This window comes from Chrysochloris asiatica, unplaced genomic scaffold, assembly GCF_000296735.1.
Source record: "Chrysochloris asiatica unplaced genomic scaffold, ChrAsi1.0 scaffold00168, whole genome shotgun sequence".
In the NCBI taxonomy this organism is placed as follows: Eukaryota; Metazoa; Chordata; class Mammalia; order Afrosoricida; family Chrysochloridae; genus Chrysochloris; species Chrysochloris asiatica.
In genome coordinates this window covers 6,919,560-6,944,373 of record NW_006408686.1, presented here as the reverse complement: position 1 = coordinate 6,944,373, position 24,814 = coordinate 6,919,560, and the positions used below count along the sequence as shown (strand labels likewise).

The 24,814-nt window shown below is 48.4% G+C and overlaps 1 protein-coding gene across 2 annotated transcripts in view; it reads left to right on the top strand.

The window, feature by feature from the left end:
* Nucleotides 1-24,814, top strand: part of SIPA1L3 (signal-induced proliferation-associated 1 like 3) — a 118,473-nt gene that overhangs the window by 23,318 nt on the left and 70,341 nt on the right. For both annotated transcript variants that reach the window (XR_438771.1, XM_006871465.1), the window contains exons 5-8: nucleotides 2,258-2,361; nucleotides 4,669-4,826; nucleotides 11,208-11,784; nucleotides 23,594-23,868. Coding sequence is in view for 1 of the 2 variants with exons in the window: in XM_006871465.1 (XP_006871527.1) it covers nucleotides 2,258-2,361; nucleotides 4,669-4,826; nucleotides 11,208-11,784; nucleotides 23,594-23,868 (1,114 nt within the window). In the remaining variant the exon portion in view is untranslated. The remainder of the gene's footprint in view (nucleotides 1-2,257; nucleotides 2,362-4,668; nucleotides 4,827-11,207; nucleotides 11,785-23,593; nucleotides 23,869-24,814) is intronic.

Here is a 24,814-nt window from a genome sequence, read left to right as displayed (position 1 = left end):
GTCTTCCTCTTTTTCTCTGACCCTCCACCCTACCCAGCATGACATCCTTCTCCAACGATTGTTTCCTCCGGACTACATGTCCAAAGTAGGAGAGACGAAGTTTAGCCAAAGATAGAAGCTGTCAAAGACTTCATTTTGCTTGACTCCACTATCAACAATCATGGAAGCAGCAGGCAAGAAATCTGCTGCACCAGACCTCGTTAACGTGTTCAAGAGCAAAGATGTCAGTTTGAGGACTGAGGTGCGTCTGACCCAAGACATGATCTTTTCGTTGCCTTGTATACATGTGTATGTATGAATTAGGCAATGAATAAGGAAGACCACAGAAGAATTGATGTATTTGATTTATGGTGTTAGAGAAGAATCCTAAAAGTGTCATAGACTGCCAGGAGAACAAAAATCTGTGTTGGAAGAAATGTAGCTGGAATGTTCCTTAGAAGTCAGAAGCCAGGATGGTGAGGCTTCATCTCTCATACCTCGGATGTCCCTGGAGAAGGACGTCATGCTTGGTAAAGTGGAGGGTCAATGAAACAGAGGAAGACCCTCAACAAGATGTATTGACCCTGCAGTAGCAGTAGTAGACTCAGTGTACCAGCGATTGTGAGGACGATACAGGACTGGGCACTGTTATGTGTAGGGCTGCAGTCAGTGGGAACCGACTCGACAGCACCTACCAAGAGCAACAGCGTACGAGCAGGCATCAAAAGCTCTTAGAAGTAACCCATTGTCTTTTCATTCCATTTTTCCCTGGGTTTTTTGAAGCCCCCTCATACAGTTGCGTCCTAATCAATGTGGCGTGCTTTGTAATGGGAAGGGAATTATCCACTGTGTTCTCTCCTCCGCCTGGCATCTTTCACTCAGCATATCTATGGGTTCACCTGTGGTGTACCTGTAAACCATTCCTTTCCATGGTTGTGTATTTTTCCACCATAGTGTAGTGGATTGCAAGATGGGCTGCTAACTTGAAGATCAGCAGTTCGGATCTAGCAACCACTCCATGGGAGAAAGATAAGGCTTTCTGCTCCCATAAAGCTTTGTTGTTGTTGTTGTTAAGTGTCGTCGAGTCGGTTTCGACCCATAGCGACCCTGTACAGGGTTTCCGAGAGTGTAAATCTTTACGGGAGTAGAAAGCCTCATCTTTCTCCTGCGGAGCGGCTGGTAGTTTCAAACCGCTGACCTGAAGGTTCGCAGCCCAATTCGTAACCACTACTCTACCAGAGCTCCCATAAAGCTTTACTGCCTCAGAAATCCTTGAGGATTGACAGTACTCCACCACCACCACCACACCTTTAGCACGATTTATGTATCCATTGTTCTGATTGGCCCATCACACCTTCACCACAATTTATGTATCCATTGTTCTGATTGGCCCATCATACCTTTAGCACGATTTATATATCCATTGTTCTGATTGGCATTAGATTGACACATGAGGGAGCCCAGGTGGTACAATGGGTTAATTGTTGGGCTTCCTAACCACAAGGTCTGTGGTTCAAACTCAGCATCCCGTCCACATGAGAAAGATGAAGCTGTCTGCTCCTGTAAAGATTTAGTCTGGGAAATCCTAAGGAGCAGCTCTGCTGTGTCTTAAACAGGGTCTCTGTGAGTTGGAATCAAGGGCAGTGGGTTTTGTCCCAGTATCCCGGGGCATGTGGGTATGGTTTTCTCTCAACTGGAATTCTCAGAGAGAACATCTAGGATGTTCACATAAGTCTGTTTCACAAACAGAGAGAAAGTGCTGGAGAGAGCTGATCTTCAGGTTTAATAAACTAAAATCCACTGCTGGCAACACGACTCGATTCCAACTCATCCTGACCCCTTACCTGATAGAGTAGGACTGCCCCAGATCTTTACAGAAGCAAACTGAGACATCATTCTCCCACAGAGCAGCTGCTGGGGTTGAGTTACTGACCATTTGGTTAGCAGTTGAACACTTTAACCAGGCCTCTTTCATGGGGTGTCATCAGTACTGCTGAGGAAGTTTTCCCAAGTGGTTGTACCAATTCACATGCCTAACCAGCCATAGAGAGCATCTCTGTCGCCTCACAGCCCTTACCAACCCTTAACACCTTCAGGCCTTTTAACTTTGGCCAATCTGGTGAATGTGCAGTGTAAGGTTTCCTTTTTATCTAAATTAATTTTGAAAAGTGGGCTTTAGTACAAAGCTCCAAGTTGAAAATGAGCGCAGATGGTCTGTGGGATACGGCAGAGACTCAGCGGTTTGGAAACGCGGTGCTCACTGGTGTTTCTGTTTCAGCTGACTCCACGGGAACCCACTCCCTCTACACGACGTACCAGGACTATGAGATCATGTTCCACGTCTCCACCCTGCTTCCTTACACCCCCAACAACAGACAGCAGGTCAGTAGAGTCCGTAGTGGGGGTGCCCAAAATGATCCCTTAATGATATACTTAATTAAGCCCCAAGGCACTCTCCCTTCCCAGGCCTCTCAGCTTGGGCTCTCTTGGGACTGACCTGTGGGCCAGCTGGAGACCCGTGGCCTGGGCACACAGTCACTTCACTGGGGATTGATTAGAGACTATCTCAGGTGAGGTTAGATGTCTGTCTGGTGCCAGTTTTTCTTACCATCCCTTGGCTACCTCGCTTGCCTGTAACCACCTCAACTCCCAAGTCATCAGAAGCCCTCAGACACCAGCTCTGTCGTTCTGGCCATCTGACAGAGAAGGGACCTGAGGTGAAAGAACTCAAACTCAGGCCTAACTCAGCGGACCCAGGCCCTTCACGGCAGGCTGTTAGATTAGATGCCTGGAATCCTGGGAATCTGACTTATTTACCTGCAAAGTCTATCATCTGTACCGACTAGAAAAAGCCAGCACTTCCTAAACTGTCAACAGACTATAGGAGTTCTGATAAAAATGAGGAAGAGCAATCCCCGGGCCCAGTTGGCTCGGGTGTCCAGGAGAGAGGCTGGCGGCACGGTGGCCTCTCGGCAGCAGGGTGTGCTGATCTTGACCACCTCACACTCTCCCTCTTCTGTGGTGACAACACTCTGGTTCCCCTTTGGGAAAGCATCTCCCTGACCTTGGCCCAGGGGCTGACTCAGGAATTGTCATACGACACTGCTCTGGAACAAGCAGGCAGGCGCAGTCCTCTCCCATGAGGTGACTGAGCTGCTGAGACAGGTGTGTTGGACGGCTCAAGTCACCATGAAGGAAAATGGAGCTGAGAAATGGAGAGGATCTCAAATGTTGTCTGAGCCCCTGGAACCAGCTGTAGCTATAACCAGCCCTCTCACAGAACTTCACACATAACCTGAGAAATTTCATTTTATGCATACGCCTGTGTGGTGTAAGCTGCAACCAAAATAATGTTGACCGATCACTTCTTTCTCTTACTTACACCCCTGCTGCCACTGTCTCTCCAGGACATCCCATGCCAGCTGAGTCTGGGGGCCACTCGTCCTCATTTATAACAGAAGCCCCACAGGCTGCTCACAGTTCAGGAAGTATATGCTTTGTGTAGTCAGTACAGATGGCAAACTTTGTAGGTAAAGAGAATCAGATTCCCAGGATTCCAGACATCTAACCTAATGCCTGCATCTCTGAGTTAGGTCTGAGTGTGAGATCTTTGCTGCTTGCTAGCTGTGTGCTCTCAGGTGATTTCACCTCAGGTCCCTCCTCTGTCACATGGACAGAACAACAATACCCACGTATGTGACTGAGGGTCACTGAGAAGGGTCCAAACTCATGCCTCTGAAACTAGAGCAGGCAGCAGGCCCAACGTGGAGTAGTGCGCAGGAAACAGTGTTCCTTCCTGTGTATTTGGAAGGACGGTGAAGAAAAGCATGGGTTTTGGAGTCAAGCGCAAGCAGGTTCAAATCCTGGGTCTTTCCCGCCATGACTGTGTGACCTGGAGTAAGTCATTTAACCTCCCTGAGCCCAAGTTTTCCGTTTGTTAAAAGGGAGTAAGATGAGTTAGTGCTCCATCAGGTTGTTGTGAAGTTAACATGAGATTATGGGTGTAACATACGGATGTAAAAGGATGTAAATACAGGGTCTGCCCCACTGATCTAGGATGTTCATTTAAGTCTGTTTCACATACAGTTAAAGAAATAACAACTCAGCAGTCTTGAGTTGTGCTGATCCGTGTGTTCAGCTTGGAAACCCTCTCCAGGGTCGCTAAGAGTCGGGACCACTTAACAACAACTACAGCATCCCCTGTGAAAATAGCACTTCTCCCCAGAGCCTCTGACAAGGAGCACAGTGAAAGGGGCAGGAGGGCTTCCTGCCGTCTCCTCTGTAACCCCAGCAAGGCACCTGGGGAAGGGGCAGCCGTCGCTGGCCCGTTGTTCACAATCATGGCTCCTTGGAGTAAGTTGAAGGCCAGCAGCCCATGCGAGGCTTCAGGGAATACATACTGAGCCCTTAGGGTGGGCCGTGTTCTTGTGGAGTGGACACTTCAACAGGGAGAGACAGGCAGGAAACGAAAGGAAGAGGAAAAGCTATGCTATTCATTAATAAGGATTCCCTTCATGAGGAAAGTGGGGAGAGGCCACTGGATAGTATCTCCCACCAGTGGACATACCCCTTAGCCTGAAGAACTCTTTTCACTGTGAGCAGAGCTCCCCTCTTGGACCCTACTGTGAATGCATGGCGCTGTCTCCTGTGCCCTTCTCTCCGCTGACACCTTCCTCTTTTCCCCCTCAGCTACTAAGGAAGCGGCACATCGGGAATGACATTGTGACCGTCATCTTCCAGGAGCCTGGAGCGCTGCCCTTCACCCCTAAAAACATCCGCTCGCACTTTCAGCATGTCTTCATCATTGTCCGAGTCCACAACCCCTGCACTGAAAATGTCTGCTACAGGTATGGACCCCCACATGCCTGGCCACTCCTGGAGAGCTGCAGAGCATGTGCCTCAGTGGTGGAGCCCTGTCCTCAGACTGTCAGCCTCCTGAGAGAGAAGTTCTCTGGAGTAAGACAAAAGGACACTGGTGTCTACTGGCTCACAAAAATGACGAGCCGAGGCAGAGGCAGCCCTCCACTTTCCCGTCCATTGCTTGATTTTCTAGAGCTCTGAGCTGAACATTCTCCCAGCTGCAAATTCAGCAGAAAAAGAACTGTTTCTTTGCCAAGAGGTGTCAGAAGCTCTAGAACTGAGGCTCAGTGAATGGGCTGGAGACAGGAGTCCATCCTAGAGCCAAGCCTGAGGGAGACATAGGAATGATCTCCTAGTGGAGAACCAGAAGACAGGTGGTCCCCATCAGGAGGTAGAGCCTGGGGGGTTTAGTTCACAAGGTGACACATATAATACCAGTCTGCCACCCCCCCTGTATCCTTCCCGAGCAACAGTTCTTCTTGGGTGCAGAGGGTGACCCCCAAAGGACAAACAGAAAGCTGTCTGGATGTGGGATGGGAGGGTAGCGCTGTGGTCCTTCCTGTCCACCCTGTTGCTACCTCAGGCCCCTGAGCAGCAGCATAGCATTGGGGAATCGATTCAGATGTGAGCTTTTCAGGGGTGTGTGTAGACAAAAGTCTCCCTCCCAGGCCTGCCTCACAGCCACCCTGTGTGCAACCCCCTCACTGAGGCCATCTAATGGGAAGAGTTTTATGTTCCTAATAATTGATGCAGAAAAAGTAGCGCCTGAGCCAAACCCACTGCCAGGGACTCCATTCCAACTCAGTCCGTTCATTAATTCCTGCCGGAGCAGAACTGCTCCAAGGGGTTTCCGGGACCGTGTATCTTCACGGGAACAGACAGCCTCATCTGTTTGATGTTTGAAGTTAGCAGACCAATGCTTAACCCACTATGCCGCCAGAGCACCTTATAAAATAAAACATGTAGCCAATGGAGTCCTGGTATGACGCTGTAGGATGAGCACAGAACTGCTAACCACAGGTCAGCGGTTCAAATCCACCGGCTGCTCCTTGGAAACCCTCTACAGGGTTGCTGTGAGTAGGAACTGACTCGGCGGCACTTAACAATAACAACATAGGACCTGAGTGTTTCTCTGCCTCCTGTCTCCTACAGGTGTAGTACATTGTGCACAGCCTATGCACACCCACTTGTTTCCCCCTCAGTCTGTCTTTGAGACCCCGTGGCACTGCATCTATGACCTTTGCATTCATGATGACTAGTGTTCTGTGTGTGGGCATTACGTGCATTTCAGTGCGTGTTATAGGTCCACGCCTGCTGTCACAATCCATGCTGCAGTAAATGACCTTGCTGATACAAGGGGGCTTCCAAAGCCCATGGAAAAATGAAACGCAAAGATGACAGAATTTTCCCACACACTGTTCACGCCCCCCTTCATACAGCTGGAAGAGAAATTCCTCCAAGTGGAAATGCTGAATTAAGGGGCACATCACTTCTTGCACCAGTATTTTCAACGGAGTAGACCGATTCGAGCAGCTTCTTCTCTTGACTGTGTATGAGAGTGCCCATGTTTCCCGGCACTCGCTGCTAGACCACTGCGCTGGGTGTTTGTCCAGGCGCATGCTCACAGGGCCTCTGAGCTACAGAGAGTGTGCCCACACCCGAGGCCCCTCTCTCCCTGCCCATGTCTTCCCAGAACTCTCAGAATCAGCCACGGAGGTGCCTGGGCCTCTGACTGAGCTCCTCAGATACTCCGAAGGTTTAGAGGGCAGTCGAGAGGTAGCCTGGGGAGGGACGTGGGCATTCCACACACAACACATGCACACACACACCCCGGAAAGGGAGGCCGCCTTCTTGCAGCACACTTGCATGGGGTTAAGTGGGATCCCTTCTCCCCTCTCACCCTTTCCCTGCAAGCCTCCTTAGTCTCCAGGATGACTTCTTTTCCTGATGCACAAACCTTTCTTGTTTTTACCATTTAATTTTAAAGTATTTTCATTATGCAAGATTGTAAACGTTCTGCAAAGTACAGAAAATAATAATATAACAGGCACCCATGTGCCTACCACCCAGATTTAACAGATGTTAACATTTTACCATATTTACTTCCCTTCTCTCTTTTTTAAAGAAAGAAAATGTTAGAGATACACCAGAGCTGCCCCCTCATCCTCCACCCACCCATGACTGACGTCCACCTCCCTCCTTCCCCACAGGCAGTCCCTCTCTGGACAAGCCTGACCCCTTTGTCTCCCCTGCTAGGAGCCCTCCCCAGAACTCGATGCCCCAAATCCGCCTAGCCTAACCTCCAGTCCCTTAAATGAGGCAAACCACCCCCATGTGAATTCCTAACTCGGACATGCCTCTGACATCCACTCCCATGTGATGCAGCCTTGAAGGTGGCTCTATGCCATCCCCCCTTCACGTGTCTGCCGCGGTGCAGGACTCGGACCCACACCCGTTACCATGGAATAGATTCTGCTCATAGCAACCCACTACTGCCCCGTAGTGTTTCCAAGGCCGAAATCTTTGTAGAAGCAGACAGCCACATCTTTCTGCCTTGGAGCAGCTGGTAGATTTGAACCACCAACCTTTCCGTTAGCAGATGAGCGCTTAACCTGGCACATACACTCAAAAACTCACTGCCATTGACTCAATCCCCACTCACAGAGACCCAGTGTAGGGTGTCCGAGCTGTCAATCTTTACGAGAGCAGAAAGCCTCTTTCTCCCGTGGAACCTTATCCTCCAGCGCCACATTAGGACTCGCTGGGCATGTAATGGGCCCTAGAACTCCAGGGACAGATGCCAGGAGTCTTGGTGGCACACTATGTTAAGTGTTGGACTGGTAGCCACAGGGTCAGTGGTTCTAACCCACCAGCCACTCCCAGGGAGAAAGATGAGGCATAAAGACCAGCCTCAGAAGCCCTACGGTCAGAATCCGCTCAGCAACAGCGGGTAATTTGGGTGTCGACAGACGTCTGGCCCAAGCGTAGCAGGCACTGACTACATGCGAGGGGGCGTCCACAAGTTGGTGGAAAAATGGAATTAAAGGATAATGGAATTTTCCAGGCTCTTTCTGCAGCCCCCTCGTAAGTGTGGGTGCTTTAGAAACTTCATGCGCATCATGATCAGGGACTTGGAGGTCACGCTCTCTGGTTGCGTGACAGTCATCCTCCCATCTCGTGTCAAGCGGACAGTTCTAAAGGTACCCCACCATCCTCTCACCCTGTGGATCGTTAGCACGCCCGTCTGCCCTGCTGGGGAAGCAAGGAGCCAGCTGCTCTGACTGTCCAAACAACTTCCGCAGTTGGCATTGTCATGATTCTTCAAATCACCAAGTTGGGACTATGGTAAAAGCCAAAATCTGTCATAATAAGCAGCCAAATGCTGAATAATGAAGTGGCAAATCTATCCACGTTTGGAAAGCTGAGTCTGAACAAATGCATGTTAGAGACCAGGGACTTGAGAGGTCAGCACAGTCATCCCTTGACCTGGGGACGGGGCCACCCCCGAAACATTTCCCAGCCAGGGTCGCCTGCCTGGTTTGTGTTGTCTTTGAAGAACCCTTCTGGTGGGAAATGCCTTTTTTTCTCTTGTGAATCAGCTGGTGGGTTTGAACCATCAACCTTTTGATTAGCAGCCCACTGCTTAACCCCTGGTCCACCAGGGCACCCTTAATTATTACGTCAGTCAAAATCGGGCACCAGTGTTGGAGGATCAGCACAGCCCAGGGTGGTTCCTGCCCACATGGCACTCCTGGGATGTCACTGAACACTAAGGTGGGAGCCTTGGACTGCTGTACCTGGGTGCCCCTCACTGGTCTCCTGCCTGTGCTCTGGCCCCTCCAACCCGTCCTTCCTGCAGCTGCCCATCTGATTGCCGCTCATGACCAATGCCACCACCTCCCAGGGACCTATGTTGTTGTTAAGTGCCGTCGAGTCGATTCCGACCCATAGCGACCCTGTATAGGGTTATGGCTTTCCAAGGAGCAGCTGGTGAGCTTGAACTGCCAACCTTGCAGTTCAAGCGGCTTTGTAGTCTGGCACATTATTAGCCTACAGCGCCACACCAGGACTCCTGTTGTTAAGCGCCGTTGAGTCGATTCCAACCCATAGTGACCCTGTATAGGGTTTCCAAGGAGCAGCTTGCAATTCAAACGGCTCTGCAGTCTGGCACATTAACTCACAGCACCACACCAGGACTCCACCTATGGGAGGAGCTGATGCGCAGACTGTTGGCCCAGGTATGGGTTGGTTCTCCGCTGCCTTCAGGTTGATCCTGACTCATAGTGACCTGTATCATAGGACAGAACAGAACTGCCCCCATCACGTTTGTAAGACTGTCAGTCTTTACAGAAACAGGCTGCCACATCTGTTGCCAAGGAACAACGGGTGGGTTCCAACAACTGACTTTGTTAGTCATCGAGCACTTTAACCCCTGTGCCACCCTGGCTTCTTGTGGGTAGGTTGGAGGCACCAGTAAGGCAAGGAGAGGCACCTAGGGACAGGCAGCAAGGAACCCTCACCCCACCCCTGGACTTGGTAGGGCAGTGGGGGGTAGAGAAAGGTTCTGGAAGCTGGTGAGAGGTGTAACTCTTGAAAAGTGAAGGACCACAGCCACTCACACTGACTCCATCCAGCAGGGAGGCTGTGTGGGCACACAGATCCTCCAGCTTCTCCCTCCTGTACCCTCCCATCTCCTGCCAGGGCCTCCTGTTAGCCAAACTCAACCTGAAGTCAGAGGGCACAGGAGCCCAGTGACCCCGAGCAGGGCAGAGAGCAGTGGGAGCAGGAGCTGAAGGGACCAAGAAGTGAGGTCTGGGGGGCCCTTGGTCCTGTTTCACCCTGTGCCTGCTGTCTCCTGGCCCTCTGCCTGCAGCCCTCTGGGTCCTGCTCATCATCCCTCATATCTCAGCTTAACTGACACTTCCTCACCGAGGTCCTCGCAGCTTCTTCCTGTCCGTGTCACAACACAACTGGCTCACTTTCTTTGCTGTTGTCCATTAATTTGTGCATTTAGTATGGCTTGTTCTCCTTAGATCAGAAGCTCCGGGAGGACAGGATCTGCTGTGTCCCCAGTACCCAAGAGAGTGGGCATCACACAAATAGATGAATGCTGCGCTTTCTCCTTCATCAAAATGTGTATGGAGGAACCCTGAACACGCATTACATTGTGTGTGGGTGTCATGGTATATTTTAAAATCAGGAATCAGAAGTCATCCGACAGTGGGAAACTGGAGGTCTCTCTAAACACCATACTCTCGATGGAGGTTTTAGAAAAGGAAGAATACCTTGCGAGGGGGCTTCAAAAAGTTGGTGGAAAATCAGAATGAAGACGATTCACCAATTTCTTGAAGCCTCATTGTATACTTTTAAGAAAAAATTGGTTCATTTATAGCTCAGCCATTTCTATCAACTGATAGCATTTTGTCACTATATAAACCGACTCCACAGCACATAACAACAACATATAAACAGCGTAACTCACGATGTCACCACCGACCCTTGAAGCTTCTCTCAGAAAGGGTCATCACCTATGGGTGAATATTCAGGCAGAAGCCTTGGTCTTTTCTGCTTGCTTTCAGAAACCATCTCAACTGTATTTGACCGTTAGAGTGTTAAACCCAAAGACCCAAACTTGCTTTCTCTCCACATGTCTTCTCTCCACCACTTTCCCAGGGTTCTCTCCACCTGGGAGCCTTCGCTGACCACCTCTCTGATACTTCACCTCGCAGTGTCCTCATCCAGGTCGGCACATCAGGAGGAGGAGTGGGAGAGAGGCAGGAGTTGGGTCGCTTGGACCACAGGCTCTCTAAGGACTCCCTGCTTACCCCCCAGAGCTTACAGGCTACCACCTAGTCAGGATGTTTTGTTTTTGTTTTTGTTTTGTTTTTTTAAAAAACAAAAAAGGAGCCAAAGCTGAACAGAGTCCTGGTGTGACGCTGTCGGATCAACACTGGACTGATAACCACAAGGTCGGCAGTTCAAACCTACCAACTGCTCTCGGAAGACCCTATACAGGGTCGCTATGAGTTGGAACCAACTCAGTAGTGCACAACAACAGCAAAGTTGAACAATACCGGGAGAATTGCCATTACCAAGGGACTTAAAGAAGTTCGTGGAACAAATCCATTATCTTCTCACTCCATCTTTCCATGATCGTTTTGACGCCCCCTCATATTTGGATATCACTGTATGTGCAAACATCCACAGTGTAGGAAGTAAAAATATATATGTGCCATAAGACTCATTTAAGTTTCAAATCTAGTTAGCAGCTTAGTAATTAGATGTAGACTCCCATTCTTAGAAGGGAAACTTCCTATGTCTGGTCAAATATTTCCTTTCTGCTGTCTAAATGATCTCTCCCTCCTCAGCATGGCTGTCACCCGATCCAAAGATGCTCCTCCTTTCGGGCCCCCCATCCCCAGTGGAACCACATTCCGCAAGTCTGACGTCTTCAGAGACTTCTTGCTGGCCAAGGTGATTAACGCTGAGCATGCGGCACACAAATCCGACAAGTTTCACACCATGGCCACCAGGACCCGCCAAGAGTACCTCAAGGACCTGGCTGAAAACTGCGTCTCCAATACGCCCATTGATTCCTCGGGCAAGTTCAACCTCATCTCCCTGACCTCCAAGAAGAAGGAGAAAACTAAAGCCCGGGCTGGCGCTGAGCAGCACAGCGCAGGGGCCATTGCCTGGAGGGTGGCAGCTCAGGACTACGCCCAGGGACTAGAAATCGACTGCATTTTGGGAATTTCTAACGAATTTGTGGTGCTCCTGGACCTACGCACCAAAGAGGTGGTATTCAACTGCTACTGCGGGGACGTCATTGGCTGGACCCCCGACTCCACGACACTCAAAATCTTTTATGGGCAAGGGGACCACATCTTCCTACAGACCACAGTGGGCTCTGTGGAGGACATAAGGGAAATCGTCCAGAGACTGAAGGTAAGACGGGAGCTCAGTGCTTCGCTGCTTCGTATGGTTTGGCAGAGGTCTTAGGAACCCATGAGATGCCTCCCCAAGCCTGGCCAATTGGGCTAATGCTAACGGGTCCCAAGAGACTCAGAATTGTCACTTCGCCATTAGGGGTCTGGTGGATCCTTTTGTTGTCTGGGTTCTTTTCGGGGCAAGGTTTGGGCCAGGAATCTTGAGTCTCTCCATGTGTTCAACTGTCTTTACATGTATTAAGATGTTGATAGAAAAATCTTCAGTTTAAACTCAACGTTAAAAATGTAAGAGTGTGGACCAATGAAATGTGGCACCTGCGTACAACAGGGTATTTATTCGGCCATAAAGAGCACTGAAGTCCTGATACTTGTATCAATTAACAGAGATGAATTTTGAAAACACTATGCCAGAAACAAGTGGGCACATATCACGTGATTCCACATAAAGCAGAAAGTTTACTGCCATCAAGCTGACCCCGACTCTTAGTAGCAGTATAAGGCGCAGAGTAGAGCTGTCCTGTAGTGTTTCCCAGACTGTCGGTCTTTACGGAGGCAGGCCGCCACAGACTTCTCCCACAGAGCAGCCGTCGCGAGCGGAGCACTTTAGCCACTGTGCCACAGGGCTTCATTTGATTCCATGTGCAGATTATGAGCTACCTAGAATAGAAAAATGTGTAGGGACAAAATTGATTGTCAGTGGCTGAGAGTTTAAAAAATTTAAAATAGAAAAGCTTCCAGGCTTTTTTCTATTTTAGTAAAGAATAAGGTAAGGAGCTCTGGTAGTGTAGTGGCTACGAATCAGGCTGCGAACCGTAAGGTCAGCGGTTCGAAACTACCAGCTGCTCCACGGGAGAAAGATGAGGCTTTCTACTCCCGTAAAGATTTACACCCTCGGAAACCCTGTACAGGGTCGCTATGGGTCGGAACCGACTCGACGGCACTTCACAACAACAACAAGGTAGAGGAAGGGGAAGAATTAAAGATAAGCACGATAAAAGAAGGAAAACAAACATGAAATGAAGTGGCTGCACTAAATTCCACATTAGTGATCACAACAAATGTGAACGGCTTAGCTTTCCCTATTGAAGATAGAGATTCAAGGCTTAGATTAAAATCGCACCATAAACTGCTGGGGGACAGTTCTGCTCAGACTGTAAGCCAAATCAAGGATAGCAGGTAGGTTTCAAGACAGATGGCAGCTCTGTTGGTAAGGGCTGCCTAAAGCATTGAGCTCTGTGGCATCCAGCCACATCTGAGCTTCGCAAGAAAGAAGGCTGTTGTCAGTGATTGTGTAAGAAACTTAGTGTAGTGGTGTATCATGTGCTTGCTGAATAAGAGAGGCAATGTAACAGTACTTAAGAGCACGGTTTCCAGAGTCAGGAGGCCTGGCTTGAACTCGCAGCTCAGCCGCTTACAGCTATCTTGACCTTGAACAAGCTAGTTAACCTCTCTGTGACTCAGTTTCCCTATCTGAATAATGAGAACAATAATCGTCCCCCACTTTTTTTGGGGGGGGTGGGGGGAAACTGGGGGAGTTATGTTGCTCAGACAAGGTGCCACCTCCAGGTACCACCATAGCTGTTGGCTGTCATTGACCTTCTAGACCTTTTCACTGTCTCATGAAGTTCAGCAAAGCTCTGCTCTCAGTTTCCTGACTAAAATTCACACCCAGCTTCAGGTAACAACCATAGCTAGTGTTTAGATTTCCCAGGAAAATGTTTGAAGTCTGTCGACCTGTTTTGCTCATTTGGTTACTCATGTGCCTGCATCAGGGCAGGCACACATTAAGTGTTCAGTAAATACCATTCAGCTGTTTGAGTGAATGAGTTTATGGAAATCCTTAGTCTGAGCCAAACCTTTCACATGCATGATGTCAATCCTCACATCCGTCCCAAAAGCCTTGTTGTTGTTGTTGTTAGGTGCCTACACACAGCAGAATGAAGCACTGCCGGATCCTACGCCATCCTCTCGATTATTGTTACACATGATATTCCATGTAACAGTCATCCCACTGGAGGTCTGCCTCTTCACTGATCAAGTATGATGATGTCCTTCTCCAGGCACTGGTCCCTCCTGATAACATGTCCCAAGTATGAGAGACAAAGCCTCACCATCCTGGCTTCTAAGGAGCATTCTGGTTATATTTCTTCCAACACAGATTTGTTCTTCTGGCAGTACATGATACTTTGAATATTCTTTTCCATAATTCAAATGCATCCGTTCTTCTATGATCTTCCTTATTCGTTGTCCAATTTCCACATGCATGTGAGGTGATTGAAAATAACATTGGTTGGGTCAGGTGCACCTTAGCCCTCAAATTGGTATCTTGGCTCTTGAACACTTTAAAGAGTTCTTGTGCAGTACATTCACCTAATTCAGTATGCCATTTGATTTCTTGATTGCTGCTTGCATGAGTGTTGATTGCAAATACAAGAAAAAGGAAATTTTTGTATAACTTTAAGTCTTTTGTCCACTTACCGTGATGTTATTTATTGATCCAATTGTGAGAATTTTTGTTTTCTTTACACTAAGGTGCAAGCTATACTAAAGGCTGTGATCAGTAAATATTTTAAGTCTTCTTCACTTACAGCAAGCAAGGTTGTATCATCTGCATATAGCAGGTGGTTAACAAGTCTTCCTCCAATCCTGATGACATGTTCTTCATATAATCTAGCTTCTCACATTAATTGTTCATGGTGAAAGGATACAACCCTGGTATACTCCTTTCCTGATTTTAAACTAGTACCCCCTTGTCCTAGTCTAACAGCTACCTCTTGGTCTATGTACAGATTCCTTATGAGCAAATATCTTCAGCAGAATTTCACTTGTATGTGATATTAATGATATTGTTCAATGATTTCCAAATTCCTCTGGGTCACCTTTCTTTGGAATGGGCACAAATATGAATCTTTTCCCATCAGTTGTTCAGGTAGCTGTTTTCCACATTTCTTGACATAAATGAATGAGCACCTCCAGTACTTCATCAGTTGGTTGAAAGATTATAATTTGTATTCTGTCAATTGCTGGAGGCTTGCTTTTTCGCCAGTGTCTTCAGTGCAGTTGGACTTCTTCCTTCAGTACCATTGGTTCTTAATCTTACGCTACGTCTTGAAGTGGGTGAACATCAGCCGTATCTTTTTAGTACAGTGACTCTGTGTACTCCTTCCATGTTTTCATGCTTTCCGCGTCATTCAGTAATTTGCCCATAGAATCCTTCACTATTGCAAATTGAGGCGTGAATTTTTTTCTGCAGTTCTTCTGGTTTTCTCACTCTAGGTCTTTGTATATTTCATAAAATACTTGACTTTGACTTCTCTAACTGCCCTTTGAAATTTCCTGTTCAGTTCTTTTACTTCCTCATTTCTTCTAGTATTTTAGCATCTTCACGCTGGAGAGCAAATTTCAGAGTATATTCTGACATTCATTTTGGGGTTTTTTTTGTGGGGGAGGGTTTTTTCCTGTCTTTTTAATGACCTTTTGCTTTCTTCCTGTATATGTTCTTGATGTTTATCTCTTCTGGTCTTTGGTCATTAGCTTCTGTTGTATCTAATCTGTTCTTGAGATGATCTTTAAATTCAAGTGGGATATGTTCAAGTCATATTTTGGCTCTCACGAGCTTGTTTTAATTGTCTTCAGCTTCAGCCTGAATTTGAGCAATTGAGCAATTGATGGTCTGTTCCACAGTCTGCCCCTGGCCTTGTTTTGACTTATGATATGGAGCTTTTCCACCACCTCTTCCCATGTAGTCAGTTTGATTCGTGTTTATTCCATCTGGTGAGATTTGTGTTGTTTATGTTGCCTTGAATGTTGTTTTAAAAAGGTATTTTTGGTGAGTAAGTCATTGGCCGTATAAAATTCTATCATGCAATCTCCAGCATCATTTCTATCCCCAGTGCCATATTTTCCCAACTACTGATACTTCCTCTTTTTTCCCAACCTTTGCCTTCCAATAACCAGTAATTATCATATACATCTTGATTACCTGTTTGATCAATTTCAGACTAAAGAAGTTATAGAATTCTTTAATTTCATCACCACTGGCTTTAGTGGTTGGTGCATAAATTTGAATATGATATTTACTGCTCCTCTTTGTTGCTGTTAAGTGCCTTCACGTCTGTTCCGGACTCATTGGAACCCTGTATAGTGTTTCCCAGGAGTGGCCGATGGGTTTGAACCGCCAACCTTGCAGTTCAAGCTGACCTTGCTTATCCTACAGCATCACGCCATGACTCCGCTGTTCCTTGTTTTGTTGTTGTTAAGTACCATAGAGTCAGTTCCGACCCATAGTGACCCTGTATAGGGTTTCCGAGCAGCTGGTGAGTTTGAACCACTGTTCTCAGCCTTATGGTTCAAACTGACCTTGTAGTCCAGCGCATTCACCCATAGGTGTATGGATAACACCGTATCACAGACAGCATTGTACTTCAGGATAGACCTTGAAATGTTCTTTTTGGTGAGGACTGTGACACTGTTCCTCTTCCCTTTGTTATTCCCAGCATAGTAAGCCGTGTGATTGGCTATTTCAGAATGGCCAGTGTCCGTCCGGTTCAGCTCAGTATTGCCTGGGATTACGCATTCCATCTCATTTTTGACAACTTCCAATTTTCCTAGAGTCGTCCTCCGTACTTTCTGTGTTCCAGTTATTAATGGTTGTTTACAGCTGTTTTTCCTCATTTTCAGTTGTGCCCCATCAGCAAATGAAGGTCCTGGAAGCTTTACTGCGTTCTTACCATCATGGTCAGCTCTACTCTGAGGAGGCAGCTCTTCCCCAGTTGTATTTTGAGTGCCTGCCAACCTAAGGGGCTCATTGTCCAGCACTTTATCTGACAATGTTGCGCTGCTATTCTTAGGCTTTCAGTGGCTGAACATTCAGAAGTGGTCTGCCTCTGCTTCTCCCGAAAGTATGTTGTTGTGAAGTGCTGTCAAGGGTTGATTCTGACCCATGGCGACCCTGTACAGGGTTTCCAAGGAGCAGCTGGTGGGCTTGAACCACCAACCTTGCAGTTCAGATGACTGCAGTCTGCCGCATTAGACTACAGCGCTACACCAGGGCTCCTCTCCCAAAAGTATCGGTATTATTTATCCCCGTTTCCCTAATGAGGAAATTGAGGCTCAGAGAGATGTGGTGTTGGTGTTACATGCAGTCAGTTGTTTCTGACACATAGTGTCTCTTTATAGGGTTTCCAAGGAACAGCTGGAGGGTTTGAACTGCCGACCTTGCAGTTAGCAGTCCAGTGCTTATCGTATAGCACCACACTATGACCCCCAGAGATGTGTTGTTAAGTGGTGTTAAGTCAATTCTGACTCACAGTGACCTTGTATGGGGTTTCTGAGGGCAGCTAGTGGGTTTGAACTGCCAAACTTACTCACATAAGGTCACACAACCAGGAAGTGGCAGAACTGAGACCTGGATCCACATTTTGTTTTGTTTTGTTTTGATTTGATTTTCACTCCAGCACCCCTCCCCTTTGTGCCAGACTCGAGACTGATATCTAACTGCTAACCCAGCGTCTAACCATAAGTGTCCAGTAGGTCCCTGCAACTTAAGTCCAATAGCAAATTCTTGTTATTTTCCCAGCCCCTCCTAGAGTTCCCCAGCTCTGTGAGGACAGGTCCCCCATTCCTGTGGTGAAGTCAAAGTGTCAGCACGGTCCTGGGCTCCTCTCTTTCCCTCCCACTCACAGTCCATCTGTGGGTCAGCCCTGGCCGCTCCACCCTTGGGAAGCACATCCCTTGGGGTCTGAGCCACTGGCTCTCCCAGAGGATTGTGGTCGCACTGCTCCGTATCCCCACTCTTCCTTACAGAGTGTTCTCAGCACCATAGTCAGTGAAATCTCATCCCGTCCTGCCCTGCTCAGAACCCTCAGCTCCCTGTAGGTAAAATGTAGAGACCCTGCCCAGGCTGGCTCCTTATTGGCCTCTTTGCCCTCTCAGATCTCAGTGTCCAGTCTCACCCTGGGCTCCAGCCACACAGGCCTGTGTGGGTCCCACGTATGGTGGACCCTCTGGGTACTGGCTGAGCTGTCTCCACTGCACCATCTCCCCCAAGTCCCTACACGGCCCACTCCCTGTGCACCTCTCAGCCTATGGTCACAGGTCAGCAAGGCCACATCAGCTGTAGTTGCCCTGAGCTTTACTACTTCCCAGCGTGCATGTCCGTAGCTGTCTACTGCTTTGTCCTCAACACCTCAGCCAGCATCCGGCCCATGCTGGACATTATGACCAATGACTGGGTACAGTATAACCAGAGTGAGCATTTGGGGAGGGCTGGCCAGGAGACCCCACTTGGCACCTGGCCATGAGGCCAGAGGCCCCCTCGTTACCTCCACCACTCAGACAAGGAAATAGAGGCCCAGAGAGGGGAAGGGACTTACCCAGGGCCCAGCATGAGTTCCGTGACCCGGTTCTCAAGCACAAGGCCATTATGCTAGCTCCCCAATCATGGCAGCAGCTCAGTTTCTGGAGCAGTGGTTGCACTAGGCGGCGTGCCAGGTCACATGCTCTGCCCACACCTCTCTGCTGCATCCCAGAGCCCACTGTTGGTGTAGTGCGTTCTGGGCACAGTTCCACAAGCCCCCACCACCATACCTACTCTCAGAGCACCAGAATTCATGACGCTCCAGCAAGCTCAGAAGTGATGATGTAAGGCATCTCCCGTGGAGGGACAAGCCCGCCTTGAAGCACCTCAGGGTGAGAATGCCTGGCCGTCCCCTGGCTGAGCTGGAATACAGGCCCCTAGACATCCTGAGGAGTACTGGTGTGGCGCTGTGGGTTAATGCGCTAGACTGCAAAGTCAGTTTGAACTGCAAGGTTGATGGTTCAAGCTCACCAGTTGCTCCTTGGAAACCCTATAGAGGGTCGCTATGGGTCAGAACCAACTCAATGGCACTTAACAACAACAACAGGCATCCTGAGCAAAGGCACTGCTGTGTTCGTTTAGCACCTTCAGAGATGCCATCCCGGGATGGGCAGTGCAGTGCTGGGGCACAGCGGGGTCCTTGGTGAGCTCAGAACGGCCCACGAAGGGGCACCCATCTAAAGTAGATGCACAGAACAAGGAATTAAAACTACAAAAAAGCAGGAATGGGTGCATTGAGGAGCACGGAGAACCTATCCCAGGGACCTCAGTGAGACAAGGAGGTTTCAAACCTACAGAGTTGAAACGACCCCCAGACATATTTTTAAAGTGTTTTTTGTTTTTTGTTTTTTTCATTACCTGCCCACACTTAACACTCAAATGATCTCATACGAATCTGGGACTCTTGGAAAATTGAGGAATCTGGCTACATGGGGTCCCACCTGTGCAGGCAGAGCGTGGGGTTACCATTCCAGGCAGTGCAGCTATGAGACACGACAGGGGGACCTCACCTGCAGGGCCAGGCCCAGCACTGTGACTCGGCTTCGGTGTTTGGTGTCGTAAAGTGCTCCCTGTGCCAGCTATGTTTTCTGGAACCTTGTGAAAATCAGGAAGGGTTCTCCTTGGGCTGGAACGGCTGTGGTTCTTCATAAAAGCAAAGCAGGATACCAACGGCGGCATGTAGGAGACGGCTTCAGAAGTTCATGGAAAAAGCCCATTCTCTTTTCATTGTATTTTATCACAAACGTTTTGAAGCCCCCTCGTATTACACGATTCTCTTTATGTGAAATGTTCAGAATGGGCAATTGGGCAATGCCATAGAAACCGAGACCAGATACTGGTTAGCGGGGTGGGGGAAGGGGAACTTCCTAAGGGGCATGGGGTTTCCTTTTGGGGTGAGAAAAACATTCTAGGAATGACTGATGGTTGTGGGTTACTCACGTGGGACTATACTAACTGAACTGGACACTTACCTTTAAACGGTAGAGTTTATGTTAAGTGGATTTTACCACAGCTTTTTTTTTTTTTTTTTTTTTTTTAATGTTTTATTGTGTATTGTGTGATAGTCTACATGGGGGAACATTAGTTTTACATTCATTCCATCATACATCGTCGCATTGCCATAGTTACCATCCCGTCCATGCATCATCACCCAACCAAAAGGGTACACCCTGCAATCCTGCCCGCCCTCCCCTCACAGTCCTCAGCGCACAGCCCCTCTCCCTCTCCGGATCCCTAGACCCCAGGCACTCCATCTCTTCACGTCGTCCTCTCTCTTCACGTCATCCTCTCTGTCTCAGTCTCCGGCCTCACTGCTCCTCTGGGTGGGGTCCCGCTCTCCACTCTTCTCCATTAATGGTCCCAGGGCCCTCCGCTCTTAGACTGAAAGGTTAATCACTCCCCTCCTTGCTATAAAATGTCCACCTTTACATTTCCAGTCATCATAATCAGTCCTGGTGACAATTATTCACCCTTGCATCCCAAGGGACCCATCTGCATTTCTTTTCATCTGCCCTTCCTAGACACATCCGATACTACTCACTGGACACTCTACCATCCTCCCTGCCCTGTGGATCTAGGTTCCCTCTTGAAAGCTTTTAGGCCGTTCCTTTTTTGCCTTTGTATCCCTTCTCCCATTTTGGTTAGTCAGTGTTCAAGATGGCCATCCCTGTCTACTCTTTGTGTGGAGGGGGTGGGAATAGTTCTTGGAGGAGGGATTTATTTCCTCTTTTGGACTGCTGCATTTATAGGTGGATGTCCAGTTTATCAAATTGTGTCAGATGACGCTTTTTTTCCTTTTCTGTCTTCTTCGGGTTGAGCTCTGTTTGTCCCATCATTGGAGCCATGACAAGTGGATAGATATCTGCAGGTGTGGGTGTTCCTGCGTCTGTCCGCCCTCTTCTTATCAGTTGGTTGCTTCAGTCTCCACTCTAGTCCTCTGTGGATGTGTCACTTACTCTGAGCCCATGAGTCCCCAGGTCTTGCCTCACTGCTGGCTGACCAGGTCTCCACCCGGGCTCACCATAGTCTGCTGAACGATGCAGGGCTTAGCTCGCTGCTTCTTTGATGTTCTTCCGTTACTTCTCTTTATGAGTGACGTGCGTGGTCGCCTATCAGAACATGTTTTCCCCTTGCGTCTTAGTCTTGGAGGAGGATTTGCGCTGAGAGGACCCAACCACTTGCCTTGGTGTCTCCTGGGCAACAGCTTGCTTGTTCTTGTGGTAACAGTCGGACTGCCCTTAGTGTTCTGTATTTTTCCTGTAGGTCTTTCTTTCAAGAAGTGTCTTCTGATTTTCTGGCTGCTCCAGGCTGCTCTGCTTGTCCTTTCAAGAGGAAAGTTTCCCTTCTCTGATGGTCTGGATGTGGTTCAGGCTTTCTTCTATAAGTCTTATGTAATGCAAAGACTCCTCATGAGATCTCCTTCACTAGATACATTGTAGCCCCAGTTTAGGTATTCCACTTGGTTATAGGCAGAAGACGGACTTACAAGCTTTCTATGGTGATATTTCTGGCTATTCCTTTTCCTCTCCCTCCAGTGACTGTTTTATATTATAATGCTTGGAAACCCAAGGTTCAAAAGTCAGCCAAGTATCTCCACATTATTCCCCCCTTTTCCCCATTCCAACCCTGTCCCAGTCTCTGGATCCCAGAGCCCTGTTGTTCCAAGGCTGTGCCTACATCCGTTTTAACCTCTGTCCCATTTAGCTCATTCATACCTGCCTAATTATTCTCTCATCTGCCTTGTTCTTCCGTTCCCCTCTCCCTACTTGTATATTGTCCTCCTCCCCAATACCTAAATTATCCGGTGTCTATTCCCTGCCCTGTGCTCCGCCTTTCCCTCCCACCCTTATTCCTACCCCTACGTCCTAGCAACCTGCTAAGAATCCACTTCAGTGGATTAGTATGGGTTCTTTTTCTTAGTCTTTTACATTAGTGGTCCTATAAAGTATTTTGCCTTTTGTGATTGACTAATTTCACTCAACATAATGTCCTTAAGGTTCATCTGTGTTAGGAAGTGGCATGCAGCTTCCTTGTTATTTTTCAAGCCAGCATAGTACTCCATTGTGTGTATGTACCACAGCTTGTTTATCCATTCTTCAGTCGATGGGCACAGCTTTTTTAAAAGGGGGGAGGGTTTCCAAAATTTCAGCAGGAAAGTTCCTTTTCTGTCTCTGTTCTGTCCAAAATTCTATGTAATCGGTAGTTACAGGCTCATCGGCTGGCATAGATTAGAAAATCCTGATGCTGAAATCCGATGGGAGTTTAATGTTCTGAAAGGAGCTCTGGTAGCGTAGTGGTTACGAATCGGGCTGTGAACCTTAAGGTCAGTGGTTCGAAACTACCAGCTGCTCCGCGGGAGAAAGATGAGGCTTTCTACTCCCGTAAAGATTTACACCCTCGGAAACCCTGTACAGGGTCGCTATGGGTCGGACCCGACTCGATGGCACTTAACAACAACAACAACATTGTCCCTGGAAAGCACAAATGATCAACTGTACAAGTATTAACTGAAAAGTTGTTTCCTCAGAACCAGAGGCTCCTCAGAAGACTTGTCAGTTTACTTCCCAAACCTTGAAAACCATAGATGGTTGTTGTTAAGTGCTGTTGAGTCCGTTCCGACTCACGGCAACCCTGTGTAGGGTTAGCAGTCCAGTGCTTAGCCTGCTGCTCCACACAGAGCAGGTCTGTGCTGCACACATATGGTCACCGTGATGGCATCTGCGTTGGCTTGGTTTCCGCTTCCTTTCCTTTTTTTTCGCACTCACACTGGTCCAGGCTGCCAGAGCAGCTCAGAAACTCAGCCTCCTTCCGTCTTGTGGCTCCTCCTCTCCCTTAGGTAGTTGTGCTTATCTGCATGGTCGAAGCTCACTCATCCTTTTACCCACATTCCTACAAGAAAGAGTAAGTATGGATTGAATTTTATTTTAAGAAAACTTGAGGTAGAGAAGTTCCATCACCTCTGTTCATATGCTAACAGTCAACATTTAGTCACATGTACACATGCCGTGGCAAGGAAAGCTGGTTAATGTGGTCCCTAACTAGGTGACCACGTGCCCATCAAAACTCTGTTTTAGGACAGGGGCCCTTTTACGAAAAGAAAGAAGTGGAGAATGGATCATAGAAGACGGGGATATTTGAATCATGTGTAGCTATAAATGTGTGAATATATAGTCTAGTGTGTGATACAGAGATTGATTAACTTGCTTAATATCCATAGCTTGGTGACTTCAGTCTTTTAATTCACTGAAAGCAGGAGTGACTGAGTGTTATTCAGTGTGACCTCATGTCTTCTGGTAATATGTGATAGTGAGTGAAAAAGGCCCCACAAATGAAAGCGTGAGTAATTGGCCCTGGTGGAGGAAGGTCTGAGGATGAGATTGGGAAGGGGTTTGTGCCTCTGACTGTACAGAAAAGATGCCAGGGTTTCAGGTGTGTTATTGAATCAGTCAGGAAACAATACCAGGTTTCCTCCATGCCCACTACATGCCCAGCCTGGATCCAACGGGGGGCTTAGCTGACCAAATAACCACTATCTGGACTATTACTGGTCACTGTGGCAGAGGAAAAGGGCTATGGGGGGGTCTCACACTGGCAGTTAAAGACTCCAGCCCAGGTGACACCTGATTCCACTCACAGCTCATTGCCCAAAACAAGCCCCACAGCCCCAGCCAACCACAAGGGGGCTAGGAAGTGCAGCCTCGCTGTACCCTGAGTGAGAGGACACCGCTGATACCTGCTGTGGTTGCATATCCTCGTTCATTCTTTGGAAGTTAGGAAGAGGGGCTGTGAGTAGGTGGATATTCACGTTCCTATTAAACAAGCATCACCTGGTAAAGTACATGGGTTTCAGCAGGGTCTCTGGACTCTATTGGGTGTATCTGACCAGAGGCATTCCTAAAAAGCTGACCCAGAACAGCTTCTCAGGCTAGATCCTACCTGTTGCCTGCAGGTGATGACCAATGGCTGGGAGACAGTGGACATGACACTGCGGCGGAATGGACTTGGGCAGCTGGGCTTCCACGTGAAGTATGACGGGACTGTGGCGGAAGTTGAGGACTATGGATTTGCCTGGCAGGCTGGACTCCGGCAGGGCAGCCGGCTGGTGGAGATTTGCAAGGCAGCTGTGGTCACATTGACCCACGACCAGATGATTGACCTGCTGCGCACCTCCGTCACCGTGAAGGTGGTCATCATTCCCCCTTTTGACGACGGCACACCCCGAAGGTAAGGGCACCCTGCCTGCAAGGTTGGCAGCTCCCAGAGTGCTGAGCTCTCGCTGAAGCTGCTCCCAGAGGCCTCTTCTCAGCGGGGCTGTTGAGCGTGTCTGTGTCAGCTCTTCATGTGTGTGTTGTCCCAGTAGTCCACAGGCATCCTCATGATCCCTGCTTTCTAGATGAATTACAGTGGATTCGCTCACTTTACCAATTAAGTAAGCCCCTACTACATGTACGCTCCATCTGAAATGCTGGGAAGATGACAGTGAGCAAAGTAGTCCAGAGGGAGGCAGGCCATCAATGAGGAGGTAAACAGTGTGGCCTGGAACAGGGCGTGCGAGCTCCTAACAGGGTGCTCCGAGAGGAGTATACGGTCTTCTGGGCCCATGGGTTCCAGATGGAGGGACTGACCAGTACAGAGCCTGGGGTGGAGGAAGCCAAGGGTGGGTGGTTTGAGGCTCCATTAGGAGTTCGGGAAGCCAGTGGGGAAGGTTGGGTTTCATTTCTCTAATAAAAATAGAATGTTTCCAACATCATGAGAGGCTATTGAAGCCCCAAAGTCAACACTTATCAATATGTGGTCACTATTTGGCTTGGTTTTTTTTATCGCTACCATAACCACCTTCTGCGGGAGAAAGATGAGGCTTTCTGCTCCCACAAAGATTTGCAGCCTCGGAAATCCTGTGCAGGGTCGCTATGAGTCGGAACCTACTCTATGGCACAGAACCACCACCGCCACCGTTACCACCACGTTGGATTGTCTGGTCTGAAGCAATCCCAGACAGTGGATTGTATCTCTATATAATAAGGACCTTTCTGCTTTCTTTATTTTAAATTCCTAACTAAGAAGGACCCGAAAAATGTTAGATATAACTAATCCGTTTTTAGCTTCCCCTTCCTCATCCACTTCTTGCCATTTCTCTTGGGCAGTAAACCAGGTCACTTGTCCTTTCAAA